The 20688-nt window shown below is 25.4% G+C and overlaps 1 protein-coding gene across 1 annotated transcript; it reads left to right on the top strand.

The window, feature by feature from the left end:
• The first annotated feature begins 3839 nt into the window (after positions 1-3839).
• LOC145841549 (multicopper oxidase 3-like) lies at positions 3840-15251 on the top strand. The gene is made up of 15 exons (XM_082948905.1): positions 3840-3852; positions 5232-5301; positions 5536-5674; positions 6083-6269; positions 7417-7524; positions 7767-7900; positions 8135-8254; positions 8781-8846; positions 9110-9243; positions 9577-9769; positions 11616-11816; positions 12155-12294; positions 12820-13013; positions 13366-13479; positions 15175-15251. Exons 1-15 carry the CDS (start codon positions 3840-3842, stop codon positions 15249-15251), a joined length of 1890 nt encoding a protein of 629 aa, XP_082805031.1.
• Positions 15252-20688: the final 5437 nt, after the last annotated feature.

Below are 20688 nucleotides of genomic sequence, written 5' to 3'. Positions count from 1 at the left end.
AAGGTCAAAGTCAATTGGTCCAGTTCTTAAGCAGCGTTGTAGTGTTAATTTTTTTGATTAATGCTTAACCAGAATGTGAAAGGTTTCATTATTTTCAAATTACAAGCTGAAATGAAATCCTTGTGTGCCACACTTATAAGGTAAAGTGTTTGCTTAGTCTTAAAGTTTAAACAAACATGCGCGGTAAACAATCTCGAGTATAAATTAAGGTTGAGTTTCAATGAAACACTTTAAAAGTTTCCGAGTTTGCTTGCGGTTTTAATTTAGTCAGCTAATAAAATAATTTCGGTTAAAATGCAACACATGACTCTTGCTAATCAATAAAACACGCAGTGACGGTTTTACGTCTAACAACTTTATATGGATCATTTTCAGTTTTACTTATCGGCTACTGTGCAAGCATCAATGCAATAAAATTGTTTTTTCGTTAAGTTTTAATTCGAGTAAAAAGTTTGTTTCAGGTTTTGTTTGTCTTCTGAATAGCATTATTAACTGTCAGAGTTCTTATCGAAGAGTATTGAAAAATGTTCAACATTGACAAGAAAACAATTTTTTTGTTTGACAGATAAACTTGAGAACTTTCAAACATTGGAGTTATTGTGTTTTACAGTATTAGTTTTGTTTTTTGATATTATTTAAAACTTACAGTTTTTGAAATTTTGAATCAGTTTCTCATTTTTTTACAATTATATAAGTTAACTATTTTTTTGTTGTGAAAAAGTAAAAACTTGTAATTTTCACAAGAATTGTTCAATGTTTAAATAAACAAAAAGACTTTGCATTTTTTAAGTTTATAACAAATTATTGATCTTAACACACTTTAATAGTATTTTAAGCAAGTAATAAAATTAAATGATATAAAAAATTTAGTCTTTTTGAAAACTTTTTAACGATTTTAGCATAAAAAATTTTCAATTTGTACTAGAAAAAATTTTTGTATGTTCATATTAATACAAAATTACAAAAATTTGTAATACAACTTTAAATTGACTTAGGTCGATGTAAAAGTAAATAAATCAAGTACTTTTCTTTGTGTTAAATTAGTTTAACTTAATAATTTTAATTTATTATAGACTTTTTTCAAGTGGTACTGTTGTTTTTTGATTCCTTAAAGTTTTAACTCGAAAATGTTCACAATTTACTATCTATAAAAGTTAAGTTTATGATTGGATATAAAAAACAATTCTAAAAAGTGTTACTATATTTCAACGTCAAACGAAAAGAAATAAAATATATAAGTAAACTTTATTCAAAATACGTAAACAGTTTAACTATTAAAAATTTTCGAATACTATATTTCACAAATTTATAATGTTAGCTATAAAAAAAGAAAAAACAGTATAATACAAAAGTTTTATTTGAGCAGAAGAGGCTAGAAATATAACAAAAAATTTGATTAGGTTTAACATTTCTTCAATTCATAAGTCTTTTCTAAAACTATTACGTTAGGAAAAATTAATTTAGATGGTATATTACAACCAGGTTTCGGTGACAAAAAAATTGCGACCTCTTCAAGTAAAATAAAATAGTAAACTTTAATTCACTTAAAGAGGTCGCAATATTCTTTGTCAACAAAACCTGGTTGTAAATAAAAAAATAGATATGCACATCTTTATTTAAATAAGCTCTTTACATTTTAGTAAATCGAGCAATTTTTTTAGTTAAGAAAAATTAATACACAAATGGTATATTACAAAAATATTTAAGTTATTAGAAAAAAAGTTTTCAATTTTTTTCTAGTACTTAAAAAGACTTAAACCATTTTCTTCTTTATATTGATTTCTAAAATTTCTAAAAGCATAGTAATTGACAATTAAAAAATCAAATAACTATATAGATGGTATTTACAAAAATATTTAAGTTATTTTAAGAAAAAAAAGTTATCGATTTTTTTCTAGTACTTAAAAAGACTTAAAACTTTTTCTGCTTTAAATTGATTTCTAAAACCATAGTAGTTGACAATTAAATTCAAATAATTATATAGATGGTAATTATAAAAATATTAAACTTATTTTAAGAAAAAAAAAATTATCGATTTTTTTCTAGTAATTAAAAAAAGACTTAAACCTTTTTCTGCCCTATATTGGTTTCTAAAATTTCTAAAAACATAGTAGTTGACAAATAAAGATGCTTAAAATACTATTAAAGTCTGCTAAGACCAATAATTTGTTCAAACTTTTAAAATGTAAACCAAAGTAAAATTTGAAATTTATTTTTTTTAAGTATAAAACAAACTTTTATGTTAGATTTTTACAATGTCCAACTTAAAATTACTTATTTTACTTACATATGCATCGATTAAACTCATAAAGTTACTTAAAAAAGATTAATTTTTTAAGAATAAAAAACTTAAAAATAACTTTAGTAACCAACAAAATTGTGTAATACATAGTTAAAATAAAAATAAATTTATTAAGCTATATAACGGTTATGTTGTACGTATGTATTCTTTTTGATAAACACTTGTTAGGGTTTATTAAACAAAACAAAAATCTACTTTAACCTAGTTACTTTTAAATCTTTAGCAGGGTTTTTTCTAGTTATCAAACTTTTTATTGCTAATTATAGAAAGTGCTGACAGTATATTGGTTCAATTATTTTTATACTGTTTGTTTCTACAAAAATTACTGACTAAGTTTCAGTTTGTGCTACTTAACTTAAAGTTGCTTTCTTGAGTGAAATTTTAGTGTATTGCATGAGGGGTACGAAACTCAATTTTTAGTTTAATTGCTTTCCTTTCTCATTTATTTATTGGCTATCACTGTGTACTTATATAATAATTTTTAGTACTATATAAGCATTGTAGTTCATTGAGTTGTCTGTGTGATAACAGTTAAAGTAGTTATTTTGAATTGGATTATGTTTAAAAAACCTTTATTTGTTTTATTATTTTTGTTTGAGAAATAAAAAGCCAGGTTAAAGTTAAGCAGTAAAACAATAAAATTGCAGTAAATATATCATACAATTGGTATTTTTGTTTAATGCAGAGAGAAACGCCATAAAATGTTTATTTTTGTTATAGAATTTATAGACTTGTCTTGTTTATTTGCATCCGTTTTTTCTTAGATATTAATAGCTTAATATTTTGTTTGACACAACTTATTCTTCAATTTCAGCTCCATGTTTTAAGTTTAAAAAATCAGCCGTAAGATTTTAATATAAATATATTGTATAAGCTTTTATTTTTTAGTTATCTTTGTAGCTATATTTAAACGTTTTCTTACAACTAATTAATACTTTTTATACTGTTTAGAGACTTCTTTGTAGGGTGAAGCAGTAAAATATATTTTGTTTTTTTGAGTTTAAAGTGTAAAAAAGTAATTTTTTAAAATGGTATGTTTATAACTTCTTAATTTGATCAAAAAATACGGCTCTGTTTAACCGTAGAAAAATTAAATTCATAAAACTGATCAGAAAAATATTCCGTATTTCAAAATTATTAGCAAGTTTTGTAAGTTTTTTTTCAACTTTATTTTATTTACAATTAATTTGTAACAATTTATGACATAAACCTAAGCTTATTAAAACATCAAGTTAGAAATAAACCAAAGTACAGAATAAAAGGTAATAACTCTAAATTCTCTGTTTTTTATCTTTAAAGCTTAACTGCGAGTAAGTACTATATAAAATAAAAGTTAATCAAAAAAAATGTACTAGACTCTGGTTTACTTCAACAGTCTTTACTGTTGATTTTCCCGCCAAAATCACACTTTATATAACTTTTGGTTAATTTTTTTTGGATTAAGTTACTCGCACATTCATTTTCAGAACTTTGATATATCTTTTAAAAGGTTTAAAAATGAACTAAAGTTTTAATAATACTTTATTTAAAATAAAAAATGCATAGAGAACGTTAATCATTTTCGTAATCAGAGTAGAAATGTTTGCTTCAAAAAAGTATCCTTTATATGTTTTCAAAATATTTACAAAATAAAGCATAAAAGTGAGTTTAAAAAAAATTGAAAAAAAAAAAAAAAAAAAATGTATATAAGCAAATAATAATTATAATAGCCTTTATAGTTTAACAAATTAGTTGAAACTATTGTTGCTTGTTAGTTGTTCTTTAATTATGCATTTAAGTTTACAAAACAGAAATTAGTTTCCAAAACTGCTAAAAGAAAAGCTTACCAATAATGTAATATAATAACCATATAAAAGATTTTAATAGTGTGATTTTGCAGTTACATAAGCGAGAAAAGCGCTGTTAAGTTTACTATTAGTTGCTAATGTTTAAACTCCCAGAAAAAAGAATTTTTTAAGAATAAAATACTTTTTGTTTAGTAGGTATGTATAAAGTTGTTTGTCTGAAAGTTTTATTTTAACAAACTACTTGATTTTTACTTAGTTCGTTGTAGCATTTCCACAACTTATAAAACACAGTATACTTGTTATCAAATAACTGATAAAGAATAAAAAAGTTTAGAAATATTATCATAAAAAAATCATAAGCTTCTAATCAATAAAAAGAAATGATGTTTAAGATATTCGTCGTTTGCTCTTTGTTCAATCTACAGTTTCATTATTTAATAGGTTAGTAAAGTTAAAACAAAATTTTTTTTAGAAAATTATGTAGCTTAAACAATTAGATGTTAGTCACAAAAAAATAAAACTAGTTGAAACAAAATAAGCTAAAAAATTTATTTTCTTTAGTCATGAATAGCTAATGAACACAACTATTTTTTCAGTATTAAAACTTTTATAGTTGAATAAAAATTAAAGGCTTTTGTGTTTACTTAGTTTAGTTGCAAAGTTTTATATGTTCAATAAAAAATTAAATTTTATTATCTGTTTTGTTTTTATTTTTAAGCAAAAATTTTGAACTTTTTAAAATTTAAATAACCTTAAGTATTTTTTACAATTTTAAAATCAATAAAACTTATTGATTAACAAAAAAAAATATATCCAAAAAAAACTTTTACATTTTCTTAAAAAGCTTTAAGACATAGTAATATTTTGCTTAAGTTTAGTTTGTTTGAAAAAATAAAATAGAGCATAATATACTATTTAGATTGAGAAATTAATGGTGAATTAAATTCTGTAAAGTTTTTTTAAATAAAGTCTACTAAAAATTAAAACTTTTACACAATCATTTACATTACGTATAAGTGGCTTATTTTTAAAACTTTTCTCTTTCTCAAGTTGGTAAATAATTTCAAACTTTGTTTTCCAATTAAACTTTTGTAGAAAACAAGTACAATTATAATTTTTAAACTAAACATTAAACCCCACAGGTCACCCTTGTGATAGGACATGTGAAGACGGTGTTGTAATGAACTGTGAATACAACTTCACTATGGAATGGTGAGTATAAATGCCTAAATAAAAATAATCAAGACAAAATAAGTCTTTGTTAATTTTGTATTTGGCTTGGAAACATTAAGGTTTAATCTATCAAAAATGTTATTGCAAACTAAAACTAAGTTTGCGTTTTCCTTGTAAAAAAACAAAAATATAAAACTATAACTAAATAAAATTAACCTGAGCATACACTCAGCAGTCATTTAAAATAAACACAAACATATATATTTCGAATAGGTACGGAACGATGTCAAAGGCATGTTATGACTGTCCTCACAACAAGTCGGATTGCGGCAGGCAAGACTGCATCGCTGCGGACGGATTCGAGAGATCCGTCGTCGTCGTAAACCGCAAGCTTCCCGGTGAAACTTTGACGGTGAGTTTTGCTACTTTTTTTTTAGACGGTAAAAAGGTGAAATATATTTAACCTATTGATAAACATTACACAGTTGAATAACAAACTAAGAAATGTTGGCTTTCATAATTATCTATTAATATATTATTTCTATTACTTTTTGCATATTTGAATCATTTATAATTAGTTGTTAAAGTTATAATTATTAAACTTATAACTTATCTATAAAATTACAAAACCTTTTTTTCACGATATTTAAAACTATCTACAAGATATTTAAAAAGAATTAAACAATGCTTTTTACTTTCATAACATTTTTAAAGGTTTGTGACAGGGGCACCTATAAAAAATTCATATTATTAAAAATTTTCTTGTTTACTTATAAAATTTTATATGTTTTATTACGTTTTTCAAAAACATTTTTCAAAGGTATGCGAAGGAGACACGGTTGTGGTCAGGATGAAAAACCACTTGGCAAACGGGGAGGGGACCTCCATTCACTGGCACGGGTTATACCAGAGGGAATCCCCCTGGATGGATGGCGTCCCCATGGTAACGCAGTGCCCCATTCCCGCCATGACGACCCACCAGTACCAGTTCAAAGCTGAACCAGCAGGTGTTTAAAAAAAATTAATAATATATTTTGATTAGTTTGCAAATTCCCTAAACTGTTAATTTTTATGTTTTTTTTTGCTATTTAGTCATGATAGATTTTAAAAAATTCTAAGAATATTATAGTTTATAAGTATTAACATTATATGTCTGAATTGAAATAATTTACCAACAATTATTGCTTTGCTTGTTTATAAGACTACATTTTCAAACTTTAATAAGTATTTATGTCTCAAGTTTAATATTATTCCTTATTATTAATTTACGTAAAAATTAAAAATTAGACTTGCAGATACTAAGAACTAAACATTGTTTTATTTAAATTAAACTAATTTAGTTTGATAGTTTTCATTTGATGAAGTATCAATAATAAAGTTTTAATGTGTAAAACATTTTAGGATAAAACCTAAAAAGCCAACAAAAAATAAACAGGCTAGAAGGGCTTTTCTACAACAAAATACTTCGTTTGAATTTAACTTTTTTACAATATATTTTTTTAAACAAAATTATTTTGCGGTTTAGTTTGTGCATAAGTCAAAAGGGTTTAAGCTAAACCACAAACTCATAACTATTACTTCATACTACTCAAACTGACTTTAGATTGATTTCAAGCGGTTTTCACACAAAAAAAGGTTTCGTTTTCGATTAAGACTAGTGTTTTTGAAATGATATATAAATATGGTATCTTGAAGTTGTGAGTTATTTTCCTAGCCGTTTTTTTTTGTAATCTTTTTAATATAGTTTTTTCTATAAATCTCATCTATAAATTCTGTTATAACTTGTTTAAAAATAAAAACGAACCTTAATTGCCTTATATACATTTAGAATTTTTAAAATTACGAACTTCGAAAACTTTTTGTATAATTCATCTATACGTAATTTTGTCAAGTTTGCGTAATAATACAAAGTAAGAACGTAATGAGTTAAAACATAAAGGAGATGTCTTTTTTGACAAAGACTCTTACGAAAAACAGTCGATTTTATCTTTTTTCATTCATAAAACAATGCAACTTTTATTTGCATGCCAGGCTTTTCGCAACATTTTGACAACACTCGCTGCAGGTTGCTTATCAAGTTCACTTAAACACATCTTGATCGAATGTACTTTCACAGAAACTATTTCATTATCATAATCAAACATATTTTCACAGGAACTCACTGGTGGCACGCTCACGCGGGTTTCCACAGGGGAGACGGAGCCGCAGGACCTTTGATCGTGAGAAAACCACAGGAACATCACCGGAAGTTGTACGATCATGGTACTTTGTAACTTACTATATTAAAACATAGCTTATTTTTTTACTTTTTTTTTAATACTTATTAGATAATTTTCCTAGTTTTCAGCTATGCTGTGATTATGTACACGTGAAGTCAATACATGGTGAACGAGCATGTTTTAATTGTTTCGATCTTAAAACTGAGTTGATAAAGTAAAACTGTTTGGTTCGACAGTTTTGATTTTAATACTTTTTCGTTCATTTTTCAAAATTATTTCCTTTAGACTTAAACGAGCACGTGATTTTCATCGGTGACTGGCTGCACCAGTCGACAATGGACAAGTTCGTCATGCACCACCACTCGGATAAAAACAACAAGGGTGAGGGCATGCTCGTCAACGGAAGGGGAATGTTTACGGTGAGTTTTTTTACAGACTTTTTTATATTTTCAACATAAATATTAGAACTATATAAATAAATCTACCACATGAATTCTTATATGTTAGTAATTAAAGTCTAGAGTTTACTATAAACTAAAAACTTTGGAAATAACTTTATACAGTTAAAATAGAGTATTATAAATTCAAAACTTAAGTTTAAATTTCATACAACAATGCAAACTTATATTTTGTTAAACTAGTTTATATATTAGAACTTTACTGATGAGTTTAACAACACAATTACAACTCCGTTGTCGGAGTTCGAAGTAAATAGTACAAAAAGATACAGATTTCGTGTGATTAGCAATGCCGTTGTGTTTTGCCCTATGGAGGTCAGTCAAATTTATATATATGGTTTTGTTTGCTTAACTAGCATTTATAAATTAATTTCTATGAAATACCTACAAATTAAAAGAAATGCATCTTATAAAAAAAGCAGCTTATAAACTTAAAGAAAATTTAATTATAAAACATTAAGAAACCATCTAAAAAAATTTTTGGTTGAAGTAAAATAAAACTATTTTTATGATTTTGTAAAGTGGAAATGATACTTCAGTTTGGAGTTCATGTAATAATACTTTTTAATATTGAGTATTTCAAACAATGTTCACTGTTCGACTTCCTATTTTAAGAATAATTAGCTAGTGCAGAAGTAATAGCATAAATATTTAACAAAAATTTTTAAACAAAAACATCCCGGTCATAGACAGAATTTAGGTTTTAAACTCAATATTTACAGAGTATAACCTTTAATTAATTTATATATTTTTGGAATGTATTTAGTTACAATTGTATATTTTTATAAAAAGATAAAAACGTGCATACTTTGTTGCTAACTATCTTATTTTATCATAACAGATTTCGGTTGACAATCACAACCTGACGGTTATTGCAAGCGACGGAAAAGACGTTGAGCCAGAAATAGTAAATACCGTTCTTGGTAGCTATAAAAACTTCATTTACTAGACAAAATTGATCTCATTGTAATTTAGTACATAACTAGTGTGTTTTATAAGAAAAAATTGTATTTGTAAAGTATTTACTTTTTTTACAGATAAACAACAGTCTGCTTAAGTTTTTAGCTAAAAATAATATTTTTTCACTTAACTTGTTTATTTTTAGCTACTTATACTACGAAAATATCAAAACAACTTAAACTCAATTACAACTGACAATTTGTTTGTCAGGTTTCCACACTGACGCTGCACGGAGGAGAGAGGTACGACTTCGTGTTGAACGCGGACCAACCAGTCGCTTCCTACTGGTTGAGAGTTCAAGGCGTGGCAGATTGCGTCAACCAATCACAGCTGGCCGTTGTCAAGTTTTTAATTATTAACAACTTTGCTTTAGTCTAGTTTGGTGCCTTTTATAAGTGACACGCAAGTTTTATTACATAAATTTTTTCGTGGACCGCACTTTCACTACTTTAAACCAAAAATTTAACGAAATAAGCATTTATGTACTTTAGCTGAAAGAATAATTGTAAGTTTTTACCGCGCAAACTTTTCGTTTTTTTTTTCTAAGTAGTTTTTCAACTGAAAAGTACATCGCGGGCCCCATATAACCTATCTGCGTTCTACTCCTATATTTTCAATGGTGTATCAATCCTAGTACATATACTGCTTTTTTTTAAATAATTTTACAACTAATTCAGGTACCGAGGTAGTGCGAGCGATGAAAAACCAACTTCCAATAAAACGGAGTCCCACGCGAACTTGAACCCACTTTTCCAAACAGCCGCTAACAATCCCATCCACGTTAGAAATTTACGATCAGTGGAAAAAGTGGACCCCAGATTATCGCAGGAACCGGACCAAGTCCTTTACTTCGGATTTGATTTTAAACAAGTATGTTGAAATTTAAATTTTGAATGATGTTTTGTATTTCCATATAAAGATAAGAGATAAAAAACGGTAAAAGTTCGAAAAGTTCAATAAACTTTTTATCGAAATCATTACTTTTATTAAGCTTGAATTGAAACTTATAATATTAAGATCAGAAAGTTTCTAATGATATACCAAATAGTTTAACAACCTTAATACAATTAAGTTTATAAACGATAATTGTAATTTTCATCATACAGAAAGCCAATTTCTATATTTATTTTGTTTTTAGTTTGTGTTTAAACGGTTTAAATAACTTACTAAATTTTATATGTGCGTGTTAATCAGTTGAAAATAATCTAAATGACCTATTTTTGTTGTTTTTGTATAACAAGTAGAAAGTTTTATTTTGATATTAAAAAAAGTTAAGGAACCCGTGCGTAAATAACGAATAAGTAAATACAAAATTAAAATTTGATTAAATGCTTTTAAGCAGTGTAATGTTCATAGAGTAGGTGAAAGTAACCTAAACAACTATTTGTTTTTCTTTAACAATAGATGATCAATCATTTTAGTTTCTTTATGTACCGCCGATTATATGAATAATAAGTGAATACAATTAAACTAAGTTAGTTTAAGCAAATGCTACTAAAAGGTTTATATTCTATAAAATAGGTCAAAACTACCTAAACAACTTATTTTATTAAGTAACATTAACAAGCTTTTTTTTCATTAACCCCTTCCCTAAGTAACTTATCAACGAATACCGTCATATAAACTTGACTAAGTGATTTTTAGCTGTTGACGTTTCTCAATGAAGTATAAACTCCACCAACTTAATGTAAATATATAAATTAATAAACTTAACCTATTTTCATAAGATAAATTTTACTAGTAGAAAACACCATCGTTCGTTTTTCTTTTTTTTTAATACAGATATATTAAAATACTTATGTTATTTTGAAATCGTATTATCTAAACATTTAAAGCTTTTACAAGAAAACTTTCTTAAAAAAGTTCTTAATAATTTACCTTTTTTTAAATCCGTTTACTACTGTAAGCACTTTTTATAAACGTGGCAATACTATTTTACAACAATACTTTAAACTTGTTCGTTTCCCTAAGTATTTGGTCCTATTATTTTAGCTAAACGGCTAGGTAAATAGTACTTAATTTGTATTTTTTAATCATGTTAGACTCAGTAAGTTATATGAAACTTAGCGTGGTTTGAACAAAAAAGTGTAAAACTAACACTTTATTAAACTTAAAGTAACTAAATTAGTCATAAAAAGTTGAAGACGATTATTTTTTTGTTAAGCATTAAAACTTATAAAAACAGTTTAAAAATTGTTATGTTATTATGTTACTTTAAAAAAATACTTCGTTAGAAATCCCAAGAATATTAACTTTTAAATTTCTGTTTTTGTTGTATTACAGACTTTATTTTTATAAACTAAAACTTATTTATAACTCAGGTAATTGCAAAGCGTGTTGAGATAATATCATTTGATTTTACAAGTCTTACAAGTATGCTTACACCTACAGAAACTAATGTTTAAAAAGGTCTTGCTTTCCTCAATAAAAAACAAAAGCTAATCAAAACTTTTGTTTTGGTTCACACCACCTCGAGTACAGCAAAGTATCATTAATTAACATTTTCAATTTTTTTTTGTCTTACCTCAATTTTTACTATTTTGAATATTCAAGTTTTATTAAAAACAATTTTAATAAAAAAAAATAAGTTATTTTTTCTCACTTCTGGTTGACAACAAGCGCTTATTATGGATACAAAATTTTTCAAGAATAAATAAACAAAAATAATTATTATACTTAATTTGAGAAATCTTTCTAAATTTTTTCCTTACCTCAGGTAGACAACGAGGTGTTCCACAGGCCAGATTTTTATCCAATCACAGCGGTTCCACGTGACCATCACCTGTACACCCCTCAGATAAACAACGTGACTTTTATGGCGCCCGACAGGCCACTGCTGTACCAGGGGGGTAGTTTCGATCAGGGGAAATTGTGCGACCCGGCCGAAGAGGGGTACTTTCCAGAAGCAACCGGCGAAGTTAGTAAATTAAATTTTTTTGAATTTTCAAAAATGTTTTATACTGTAAGAAGTATAATTCGGTTTCAAAAGTGTTTGGATGTTTACGATCGGTTTCTTTTTTTGTTACAGATGAAAAAACAAGTTTTAGAAGTACTAAAGCTAATTGATTAATGTAAAACGTTTTTGAAAACTAATTTCGTTTATTATTTTGTCAACTCAAATAAGAAGTACGTAGTTAGAAACTTTTTTAATTTAGACATTTACTAATTGTTAGAACATACGGATTGAAACTGAACTCATACTATCTTTTCTGTAGTAATTAAAATTATATAAATAAAAGTTATTTTTCAAACCAGTTTCGTTCCTGCGTGCACCGCGTTAAAGTTGAGTTCAACAAAACGATAGAGATGGTGATATTCGACGAGGGGTTCACCTTCAACGCTGGACACCCCATGCATTTGCACGGGCAACATTTCGCCGTGGTGGCCATGAACAGGTATACAAGTTAAAAGTTTATAAAAAATTGGTTTACAGTTTAACTTGATGTCAAATTTTCAAACTCAATAAGAAGCAGAAGTGACAAAATTGATAAAACGGATTTTTTTTCTAAAGCAAAAAAAAGTCTTTATATTAGCTTACAACTTTAATAGACTTTTTAAAAAGCTTCAATTTTTACAATGAGTGTCTTTTTAATTGGTAGTTTAGTTAGGTATTTTTATCCCAAAACCATTGTTAAATGAATACTTTTCGTCTTTTTACAAAAACTTGATTTTTTCCTTTTTTTTTGTTTTGAGTCTATGTAAATTATAAGTTTAATATAAGCTAAATATATTTAACAATTATTAGTATAAGTCATTACTGAAGTAGCATAGTTATTAATTAGTGTTAGTGAAAAGACAGAATAACAGTATTAAGTTAAACTTTATCAGCTTGATGCCTTCAATTTAGTTTTTCAGCTCAAAAACTATTAAAATATATAATAAAATTTATTGAAACTTAAAATCACGTGTAAAACCAACAGGACGGGGACGAACCTGACGTTGGACCAGATGAAGCAGCTCCGCGCCTCGGGAAAGATCGAGTACGAGCTGGAGAGGCCGCCCATCAAGGACACGGTGATAGTTCCGGATGGGGGGTACACAATAGTGAGGTTTGTAAGCGACAACCCCGGCTACTGGGCGTTCCACTGCCACCTGTCGTTCCATGTTGAAACCGGTTTGTTTTAATATGTTTAGATTTCGCACTGAATTGTGATGAGCTGAGCTATATAATGTAGTTAATGACAATGCCGTTAGCATTTTTTTTAATCTTATAGTTTTTAAAAAGTCATAAAATTGATAGGTATAAACTTAAATTTTCAACTACAGTTGTATACTAGTTTTTTTATTTGAATAATTTTTATTAAATTCAAGCGTTGCTTTTTGAAAGTAGTTTATTTCTAATTGCGCACATCACTTATTCCAACTACTATAACAAGATTTTTTCGAATTTTACTTGATTTGTTGTTCAAAAGAAAACACTCAACTTATTAATGTTATTGTATTTAAGTATTTTCATCTATCTTTAGGTATGATGCTAGTAATACAAGTAGGAGAAGATGATCAAATGAAGAAAGTTCCTGAAGACTACCCAAGATGCGGCAGCTACTTGCCAGGAACAACAATTAAATCAGACAATAATGGTAGCAGTTCAACTTATAAACCATTTTCTTTATACATTCATTTTGTTTTGTGCTTTTTATGTTTCTGCTTTAGATAGTAACGTTTGACTGGCATTCCTCTTTTATTGTCTCCTTTTTTTTTTTAAGTAATAATTACTATAGTTAATTTTTATTATACACTTTCCATCACATTTTTTAAACTTTTTGAAACTACTATAACTATTAAAACATAGTTTTAAAACTGTTTAATATTTATTGATACAAGCTTTACGTTTTACCTCAAATAAAACAACTCATCAAAAATTCCTCATAATAGAAAATTTTAAATGAATCTTATAAAACTTTTATACTCTTCTTGTAGCTTTATACTAAACCTAGCACATTTTTTTGTTTTTTTTAGTGTTTTGATTAATATACTTATCTACAATTTAATTGGATACGTATTTTTTTTACCATACAAAATATGTTGTTTGAGTTTAAAAAAAAAACATTTTTCTACTTTGAATTTGTTAAAACGCTATTTTCTGTTACTTTTTAGTAAATTATCGCATAATTTATTTAATGAAAAAAAATCAATTAAATCTACGTTAATATTGTTTAAAAAGTAAAGATTAAACAATCAGTTGTGCAAAGTACTTTTCATTTATCGATATTTTTTTTTTAGTTAAATATCTACTTCTCTAATTAATCAAGAAATTAAGCACAAGTAAAGCTGGTTTTTAAACACTGCAAAAACGTTTAAGTATTGTTCTGTTTCATATTGCTCAGTAGTTCTAAACCTATTTAGCAAACGTTTTTGGCAATATTTTCTTTAATTTTAAAGATTTTTTTTTAATAAATTTGTAAATAAAAACTACTCATAATGTAATAAAGTTGTCTTACTGATATCCATTTTCTATTATCAACATAATACTATGTCTATTTGCAAAGTTCAAATTTTTCGAATACTTATATAAAACTAATAAAATAAATATACTGTTTAAAAAAAAAAAAAAAACAGTTTTTTTAAATATAATTCGATTCAGTTAAATTGATTTTTAACAATCAAACCAAGTTGTTTATACTACCTAAATCATAGTTTGAAAAAATAAAGCACTATTTTTTTATTTTTAACCGTTTATATGCTACGAACATTAATCTTAAAGAAATACTTTATGATAAAGTAAGAGCAAGTACATTAGTATTGATTTAAACCATTGTTATTGGTTTATTGAACAAGGTAAAAAATCATCGCTCAAATACTTCGGTCAAAGGACCTGATTTATAGAAAGACCTTTCAGTCATCAAACTAAACTGTGGCCAAAGTGCTACTTTCAATTTTTTTTTTCAATTCTTTAAAAATTAATTCATCACAATCTTGCTTTTAAAGCATTTTTTAGTAATTTGTTTTTATATTTTTAGTATAACGTTATGAAAATAATATTTGCCATAAAAAAAAATCCAGAAAACTTACTAAAAAATAGTTTATTTTTCAGAAATTTTTGATTAACTGAAAAGACTGCCAAACTCCCAACTTAAATTAATAAGAAAAAGTCTTATGAAATATTTAGATTAAAAAAAATTATTAAAAAAATTACAACAACTTTTATTAAAATTTAAATTTTGAGACACTCAAAAACTGTTGCTTTAAAATTTTTGTAATTAGTTCATGATTTAATAAACACAACAGACACAAAACTCATAACATCTTAGCTTTCAACACTAAGTTAATTTTAGAAAAGGCTAAAGCTTCACTTGGTACATTTGAGCCACATGATACTCAACACATAGCTTGCAAAAGTGTGCGCATTTGAAAGAAAAACTTTAACAAAAATATATCGAACGATGATATTTGTGAATCTTGTACAAACTAGGTACTGAATAAAGAACAAGTTAAATTTTAGTTGTAAACTAATTTTAAAATATTTTTTTTTAAATAAATGTAAATAGACCTTAAATCCTTTCCAGTATTAACTCAAAACAGTTATACTGAAGTGTTGTTGGTAATAAATGTACTGCTTAGTTGAAATAAGTAACGATGACTCTTTGTGACAATAAAACACTTTTATCAATATTGACCGAAAATAAGCTCTGGTAAATTTGTAGTTCATAAAGAGTTCAGTCTTACTACAACAAGATCAGACTCCAAAAATGATAAGAACACGCAAAACAAACATATTTAACCACGCTGCACTAATTACACACTAACATTTGATATTTGTGCCTTAAGAAATTATATTAATGTGCATACGAGCTTTATGTACAAATCTGAAAATGACAAGCACGTCATTTATTATTCATAATGTCATAAAATAAGACAAATAGTTTAGTTTCTGTAAAAACATAAGTTAAGTTGTTTTTTGTCTTAAAATGTGTGTATAAAATAACTTGTTGTTAACATACTTTTTTTTAAGAACAAATAACAATTAAAATATTTAAAGATCTGTTTCACTGATTTCATGCTAATTTTCTACGATAAGTTCTCTACAACTAATAAATTTTTAACACAGTTTAGTTTTTAATTTACTGCTTTTGTTGTTGTTATGCGATACCAATAAATATAGAGAAATTTTAAGTTTTCGATCGACATTTGAACTATTCATTTGCTGACTCGTAGTATTTTTTAGAATCTTTTAAATTGATTTAAGTCTGCATTGTAATGTTTAACTTTATAAAATCCTTCAAAGTATTTAGAGTCTTGAACAACATTTTAAAACTTAAAAACTGCTGACATGACAAAATATTAAACGATCATTTTTATTAATACTAAGGGCGTTTTAAGTTTATTAGTATTTATTTAACTTAGTAGCATTTGAGTAAATAAAATTCCTAGGGGCTATTTGAGTGTGTGAAAACACTTAAATAGTTTTAGAAATTCGAACTAAGTTAGAATACTTTTTTTTATTGTACAATTTTATACATACATACAAAACTAGCAAAAAGTTATACAAGAACATATAACACATTTTAATATAAAAAGTTTTTACTATTGCTATTTTAGTTTGTTTTATAAACATTGAATTAGGTTTGTATTTGGTTTAATTTAGCTATTAAAAATACTACGCTTAACAATGCTTTGGTTTCTACGATTATCAGAGACTGGTGAAAAAAATTACGATTAAAAAAGTGTATCTTTAGCATTCAAAAAAAAATTATAAAACAGTTAAGCTTCAAAACCCGATCTGAAACAATTAAATATTTTTCTCATCAAAAATATTTTCCAAAAAACAATATCAAAATTTATTTCCCTGGTAAAAAATTTAATTTATTTATATAGTTTGTAATAATTAAAGTTTATTGTTTTTTTTTATGTTATTATAAACAGTAAAAACAAAATATCATAAAAAAATTTCGACAGTAAAACTCATAAACTATTTAAAACAATAAGCATTTTATTAAATTTTAAAATATTTTAAACTTAAGTTTTCATTTTATTAAAGTTTTTTTTACTTATTAAGTAACTGGAGTGTTCTTGTTTCAGTATATTTTGTATAAAAACAAAACAAAGCGTGTTTTGTTTGGAATAAATGATAATGATAAAGTTTTTTAAAGTGACCGACTGCAATTTTTTTTAGAAACATATACAACAGAAGTAAGTTTATATTATGACAAAAGTAATTATAGTCTTTCTTTAGGTATTTGTTTTCATAAACGTTTATTGATAACAACAGTTTTATGTTCAAAATTCGAAAGAAATGTTTAAATAAAGACTTTTTTGTGAGAACTAATTTATTTATCTCATATAAAGACTTTCTTTAACTGCATAGTTGTTAATTATATTATGTGATAAGCAGGTCGACTTAAGTACCTAAAAGTAAATAAAAATCGTACCACAACACCACGCAAAATAAACAGGTTAAACACACTGGACAAATTAAACAAAAAGAAATAAACAAATTGGATTACTTACACAGAAACCATTTAAAATGTTTACTTTGTGATAGCTAGCTTAAATTAAAATCTTAAACAAACATAAACGTTTTAATGGCCTTTTACAAAATTTAAGTTTTGTTCTAAGTCAATACTTGTAAACTAGAACCGTTTAAATTAGTGTAAAAAGTTTGCGATAATTTCATTTATAGTAATATGTAAACTTTTAAAAACTTGTTGTGCAAATGCATAATTTAAGTTAAACAAAGCAATTTAAAAACTTAACAATTACTAGATCATAGTTTATCAAAGGTTTTTTATCAATGTTTTTATCTTTCCAGTAAGTTTAAACAGTGTATGAAATTTCTAAAGCACAAAAACAGGTGACCCATCTTAAACTTGTTACTACTTATTAAATTAGAGATGTATTAATTTTGCAAACAAAATTCGTAGAATTATAAATCAATTTTTATTTACTATTTTATAGTAGTTTACTAAAGAAAATAGTAGTTACCTTTTTATAATTTTTAGAATCAAACTAAACTATTTTGAATATTTCGTTGTAAAAATTATTTTTCCTTAAAACAAAGCTGTGCTTCGTTTTAAATGAAACAAAAAGTGCTTTTACATGTTTTTTATTTTTCATTCTCATCATATAATAACAGAGAAACATATAAAATACTTTTTTATTTTAAAAATATCACTTACTTTCAAATTCATTTCAATTTTTTATAACTGTTTTATTTTTTATTACTATTTTGTGGAAAACTTATGTGTAAATATATGTTAGATTTTCTTTTATGAAGTCGAAACTATTTGGTAAACTAACTACAGATATTTGATGTTGCTTTTAAATTAATATTTAAAAAACTATTTATAATCTATAGAAAAGTTAACTTTAAAATTTATTAGCACCTTATTTGAACTTACATATATACTAACAATTTGAGTCAAAAAAATTGTATTTTTTTTATTTTTACTTTAGCATAGGTATATTTTCTTGCAATTTGATAAACTACTTTTAAAATTCAGCATATTTTATTTTGAATTAGAACAATATCGATTTGTTCTGGTTGTTCTGTTACTTAAAAAGGTAAAAAAAAATATTTTAATAAAAAAATTAAGTTTATTACTTTTTTTTGTTTTATGAAATAATAATGAAACTTGCTTTATATAAACATAAGCGTGATGGAAATTATATTTTTGATAAAACAATAGTATTTCTTTATTGAACGACAAAAAAGCGTTCAAAAAATTTTGTCCAAGGACTTGGAGTACGAATAAACCTAATTTAGACGAGCCATACACCAAGTATACAGTTTAACGTCATGTCTATGATAAACTACTTTTATGCTTTCAAACTACTTTAGAATTTGCTAATCAATTAAAAAGTGTTCATTTTCATAAGTGAAGTTCGAAAAATGTTTCTAAAACTTTCCAAGTTTTTGGTTATTTTTCTTTCAAACAGTCAGTAAATAGATAACTTTACATAAAAAATTCAAAACTAGCTGGTTTGGTTTCTAAACAAATACAATAAAAAAATATATTTTGATTAAAATTCATAATAATAATTAGGATGTAAACTAATGACTTTATCAAACATTTTAGATAAAATAGATTAAAAGATTAGTGTTAGTTCGCTTTAAACAAAGTTGTAAAGAATATAGAATCGTAGCTGTATAAGAGTTTATGAAGCTAAAAAGATTGCAACTTCAGGCAAATGTACGTATGTAACTCAATTTTTCTAACTCCTTTATATTAACAATTATGTGTATCAAACATTTTGTAAGAGCTTTTTAACTAAGATATATAAAAACGTTTCAGTGTTACATTAATATTTCTTAAGTATACAAATTTTTTACTAGTTTAAAGGGCACTATAAAAGAGTAAAAAAAATGTTTTAGTGTTTTTAAGAAGGATGATGTTTACAAGTTTTGTTACTTATTACAATAATCAATATGTGTTTTTTTGTCTTTAAACACATGTTTTACATATATCAAAGAAGTATTAGTATGTATTTTTTATGAAAACTCCGTTTATCAGTTTTATTAATTTTACATAGAGAAACATCAATAGTTTTAAATGAGTTGAGTACTTTTACAAGTTGTTCTTGTTATGTTTTAACGAGCTTGTTTCAATCGGATCTTTATTGAAAAAAAACATTATTAACAATTAATTTTTAATGATATCTCAATTACACATTAATAACATAAAACAAAAATTACTACTAATCTTGTTTAACTAGTAGTTTTAAACTGTAGTTTTTCAAAAGCTTTTTTTTTCTTCTTAACAAATAAATTTGAAAAATATGCAATACTAAAAACCTTGCAACACTGTCACAAAAAAAAATTATGAAAAGTTCGATATAAGGAAAAATAATACAATATACTTTTAAAGCTATTACTAGTTTTCCTGTGAATTTAACCAGTTACTGTCAATGTTTAAAAAGTCTGTTTTTAACAATTGCGTTTTATAATAAGGTTATACTGCATGTGTATAAAAAAGCTGCAAAAGTTCAACTAACAAGTTCAAAACTTTAAACAATATTTTATAATTTTTATTAGTAGAACAAAAACAATTTTTCAAAACTTAATTTTACTTTAATTGTGTATCAATATTGAACTTAAATGAACTATTTTTATTGAGTCTTACGTCCTTTTTCTCTCAAAACATTTTACTTGATTTAAAGTTATTATTAAATTATGTCGATAACATTTTTTATGAATAATACAAACATGGTTTTTTATTTATAAAGAAAGTACAAAATTTTGCTACTCTAATAAATTAATACGTTTAATTACACAATATGACGTCAAACTTTTCTACTTCCGCCAGGCTACATGTGACGCTACTCAATTTAGCACTTTTTAACTAGATTCTTTTGAAATTAAAATCAAAAGTTTTGCTGAACTTTTTTTATTTTTTGTTTTTCAACCCTTTTTATAAGTTATAACAACCTGTTTTATAAACGCTTTTAGAATTATGTGTTAATGTAACTATTTTTTAGTAGCATATAACTTTTTAAAAAAACAAATTTATAAAATTATAAACAAACTGTTTTAAAGTATAACAGCTTAGGTAAAAGTAAACTTTTGTTGTTTTAACAATAGTCAAAAATTTTAAGTATTTTTTCATTTTTAGTAAACATGGTACAGACTTTGTTAAACTTTTAATTTTCAGCTAGTACTATATAGAATCTTTCTATAAACATTGTTACAAAACAACCTTGAAGTATTATGTTTAAAGATTTTTTTTTGTTTTATCAATTCCGTTATTAAAAAAACAAATCAAAAATAAAAAGAAGTTGTTATTTAGAAAGTTAGTAAGTTACAATTAGAAAGCTTATAAAAAAGGCTAGAGTTGAAAACAAACTTTAAATAA

The sequence above is a fragment of the Thalia democratica genome, chromosome 7, assembly GCF_965202585.1.
Source record: "Thalia democratica chromosome 7, ktThaDemo2.hap1.1, whole genome shotgun sequence".
In the NCBI taxonomy this organism is placed as follows: Eukaryota; Metazoa; Chordata; class Thaliacea; order Salpida; family Salpidae; genus Thalia; species Thalia democratica.
This window is presented reverse-complemented; position numbering and strand designations above follow the sequence as displayed.